We start from the raw sequence: 4,064 nt of genomic DNA on the forward strand, positions 1-4,064 counted from the left end.
ACGAATCGTTATGTTCAAGACAGCGAAACTAAATCATACTCAGACGTTTTAATGCCCAATTTCGCCCAAAACATCGCCGCAGTATCGATCAGTGTCGTAAATGCGGCGAATGTGGTTACGAACCGCCATTAAATGCAAAACATTGACAGCGAACGCTTCGTGTCGTGAAAATACATTTCCCAAAATGAGAAGAACAATAAAATGGTTCAGTCGATTTGATGTATAGCTCGCGCACAAATAGCGCCATTTACCAACCATTTCGTTTTATATGATGGTTGTGAAAGTTGGGATTGCGAACTCATTTCAGTTGTGTCCTAGTTTCGGTGGGAGATAAATTACCAAACATAATACTAATATTTTACGCTGCTGTCGATGACAGTTTTGGGTTGTCATTATTTCAAAAACTTCCTGCTTTAATCAACTTGCTAGGTCTATAAAACTAAATTTGTAATAATTTTTTATAGTTGGGAAAATTTTCAGGAAATATAAGAAAACATACCTATAACATATATTATATTTGTGATTTTGCATAATTTCACGTGAGTTTGAGTTTTGTTTGTGAACGTCTTATGTCAATGTTATGATTTGTTTTCCTTTGACAGTTGTTAGCTGTCACTTTTGGTTTACTTTATATGCAAATTGCACATGTTTTTGTTAAAAATTGTTAGCTTGGCGTCAGTTTTAGTATGGAGATCAAAAATGAGCAATCAATAAGTAACAAACATATAGCTTTACGACATTTTATTTTTCGAATAAAGACAGTTAGCGCTCAACTTCCGAGTCGATCAGTCGATGTTCTTTAGACGAGAAGATTTTGGAAGTCGATCACGGACTATTATATACGGTTTTTTGTCGTTTCCTCGAGACGTCGCATTTTGCGATGCCGCGCCGCGAAAATACATTTCGCGTCGACTATTCGCAGTTCCCGAAGCTGCTTTCCCATGATGAAATTCATAATTTCGTGGGAAAAGAACTAAGCCTCACTCGAGAAAATGTTCTCCAGCTTCAGCCAAGCAGACGGCTTGGATGTACATTCGTGAAAGTCAACAACCTCCAACTAGCCGAGAAGATAGTGGAGCAACACGACAATAAGCACGAGTTCGTATTCGACGGAAAGTCATACAAGCTAAGAATTACGATGGAGGACGGTGCAGTAGAAGTCAAATTGCTTGAGCTACCAGAAAGTGTCACCAATAAACAAGTTGCTAATTTTCTTGCCGAGTACGGTGATGTTATTAGTGTTCGTGACCTACTATGAGATGACCGTTTCAGCGTCTTTGGTGGTAATAAAACCGGGGTTCGGGTTGCTCGAATGGTAGTCATGAAGAACATACCATCCCTCGTGACGATCCAGGGCGAAGAAACTGCAGTGGGTTATAAGGGGCAGCGGCAGACCTGTCTACACTGCCATGAATTTGCACACATTGGCATTCCATGTGTGCAAAACAAAAAACTGTTGGTACAGAAGCTCGCAGCAGACCTGTCGTATGCAAGCGTGACGAAGAGTAAACCATCCCAACCACAACAGACTAAACCATCAAACCAACGTAAACTGTCATCAGTTTCCTCAAGACGGATAACGAAGGACCCGCGTGTAGACGGATCAAGCGATATATCGGGTCAAAACTCAAATCTCCTTCGAGTAAGTGAGACACAAAATACATGTTCACAACCACAACAGAATAACACGATGCCACCCCCCGCTGCCCCTGCGACAACGATCAATTCCACAACACACGCTGTAGTACAACTCTCGCCAATCACGATCTCGAACGCCATCACATCGCATCGCAGACCCGATGGCAACGAAACGGATGACTCGCAAACATCTCAATCCTCGAACACTCGACGCCTACGTAGACAACCGCCGGGCAAGAAAATGCGTCACTCCGTAGAAAATATCAGTATCAGCGATCACGAACACGTCAGAATCTCCGACGAAGAAATATTATAAGAATGGAGAACGTCAGCTGTAATATTGCAACGATAAACATCAACACCATCACCAACCAAACCAAGTTAAACGCCCTTCGCACATTTCTTCGCTCAATGGAGTTGGATATTGTGTTTCTACAGGAGGTTGAAAACGAACACCTCGTCTTGCCCGGCTATAACGTTGTTTGCAATATCGACCATGCGAGTAGAGGAACGGCAATTGCTCTGAAAGATCACATCAAATTCTCACACGTAGAGAAGAGCCTGGACGGCAGACAACTCGCACTCCATGTGCACAACACTACATTTTGGGGGTTATTCCGACAGTCTGTTTACGACGAGACAATCAAGTCACGCATGTTTTCGCATTCCGACAGTCAATATATGCGGAAAATGGTTCACGCGATGAACTCGGTTCATTTGTCGTTGCATTCTCGGAGTCGCTTTTTGTTGCAAACTCATGACAGTTTCAGTCGGTATTTATTTTACTCGTGACGCTGTTCTGTGTGTACCTAAAAAATTAAAAAAAGTTCATTTAAAACTGTTTCCGCGAGAATAATGGCAGAAAACAAGTAAGTTGAAATGCTCATGCTTCTATATTTGTTCTGATGCAGGTTTTATTTGTTTATTTTTGTTCAAGGCAAAAGATAACGAACAAAAAACAATTCGAGCTGATGGTTGGCATACTGGAGAAGAATCCGACAGTGGCCAAGGGATTGAAATTCGCAGAGTGCTCTGGTATAGGCAGAGGACACTTCAACAATGTATGGAGTGACATCACTGCAACGCTTAATAGCGCGGGTCCGCCAATCAGGAAAACGCAGGAGTGGCAAAAGGTATGTTTTTCATTCCTTGTTTGAAAATAAGTCTAACCTTACATTTTCCTCAGGTGTGGAGCGATCTCAAACAAAAAATTAAAAAGAAGCTCCAGCATAACCAGACTGAAGCGAGAGCTACCGGGGGAGGACCAAATCGTATTGTGATTTTGTCATCATATGAAGAGACAGTGGCAAATTTATTGTCCTTCCAAAAAACTATTGACCATGAAGGTAAATCGGTAACGGTATTGAATTAAAGAGACTTTAAACTCAGAGAGTTCATTCGTCTCTATGAAGGTAAATGATTTTTTATCGAAGTGAAAAAGTGAATATAAATAAACATATCGATTACTCTCGAATAGGTCCCTCTTTCGGTCTGAATTTAAGCGTATCACCAGAGCCACAATCATCAAACGCGTGTGAAATGTCACTGGATGGAGAAAATGATGAAAATTTGGAAGTGGCTAGAGGTGAATCGATTGATGTGCCAATAGCGATTACTCCTGTAATTTCCAGTCGTCCATCGTCTAGAAACTACAGGCATAAATTGCTGGAACAACAATCCGATTACCTTCGAGTACTGGTGGAAAATAGTCGCGAGAGTCATCAGCTGCAGAAGGAAGCACTAGAGCTTCAAAAAGAAAAATTCATATTTAAAAAGGAAAATTTTGCTCGTGCAGAAAAATACAAAGCAGACGAGTTGCAATTTCATCTACAAGTTCTTGAATACAAGAAAATGAAGTTGGAATTGCAGCGCTCTCAAGTGAATGAAAATAGAAAATAAAACTTATTAATTTTTATTTTTATTAATAATTTTTAATAATTTTTTTTTATTGTCAATCGAGATGTTAAGCAATGGAGTTCATGATTTCTTCTCTTATTCGATTAGCACTCCTTATATCTTCGTCACGTGAAACTTCTGATAAAGCAGATTCAATTTCATTAATCTCCAAATCATATTCCACCATTTCCATTTTGTACTGGATTCTTTTGTTATGGAGAGCACAGCACACATTGATGATTTGTCTGGCCTTATCGGGTTTATAATGCAAGAGGCGAGCACCAAGAATACATCTAAATGTGTTTTTCAGTACTCCGATTGTACGCTCTACTGTGATTCGAGCTTTCGTGTGCGCTTCATTAAACCTTCTATGTAATGGATATTCAGAATTCGAACGAAATGGTGTTATTAGAAACGGTTTTAGCGGATATCCGGAATCACCTACAACGAAAATCACTAAATAATTGTTTTTATGCAGTGAATTTAAAGTCGTACCTAGAAGCCATGTGTTTTCCTCGCCATTGTTATGG

General features: G+C 40.2%; 1 protein-coding gene across 1 annotated transcript; it reads left to right on the forward strand.

Moving 5' to 3' along the window:
- The first annotated feature begins 2,493 nt into the window (after positions 1-2,493).
- On the forward strand, positions 2,494-3,537 carry LOC129765956 (uncharacterized). The gene is made up of 4 exons (XM_055766412.1): positions 2,494-2,507; positions 2,576-2,771; positions 2,825-2,984; positions 3,116-3,537. The coding sequence occupies exons 1-4, from the start codon at positions 2,494-2,496 to the stop codon at positions 3,535-3,537; spliced, it is 792 nt and encodes a 263-aa protein (XP_055622387.1).
- Positions 3,538-4,064: the final 527 nt, after the last annotated feature.

The sequence above is a fragment of the Toxorhynchites rutilus genome, chromosome 2 (genome assembly GCF_029784135.1).
Source record: "Toxorhynchites rutilus septentrionalis strain SRP chromosome 2, ASM2978413v1, whole genome shotgun sequence".
NCBI classification, from domain to species: Eukaryota; Metazoa; Arthropoda; class Insecta; order Diptera; family Culicidae; genus Toxorhynchites; species Toxorhynchites rutilus.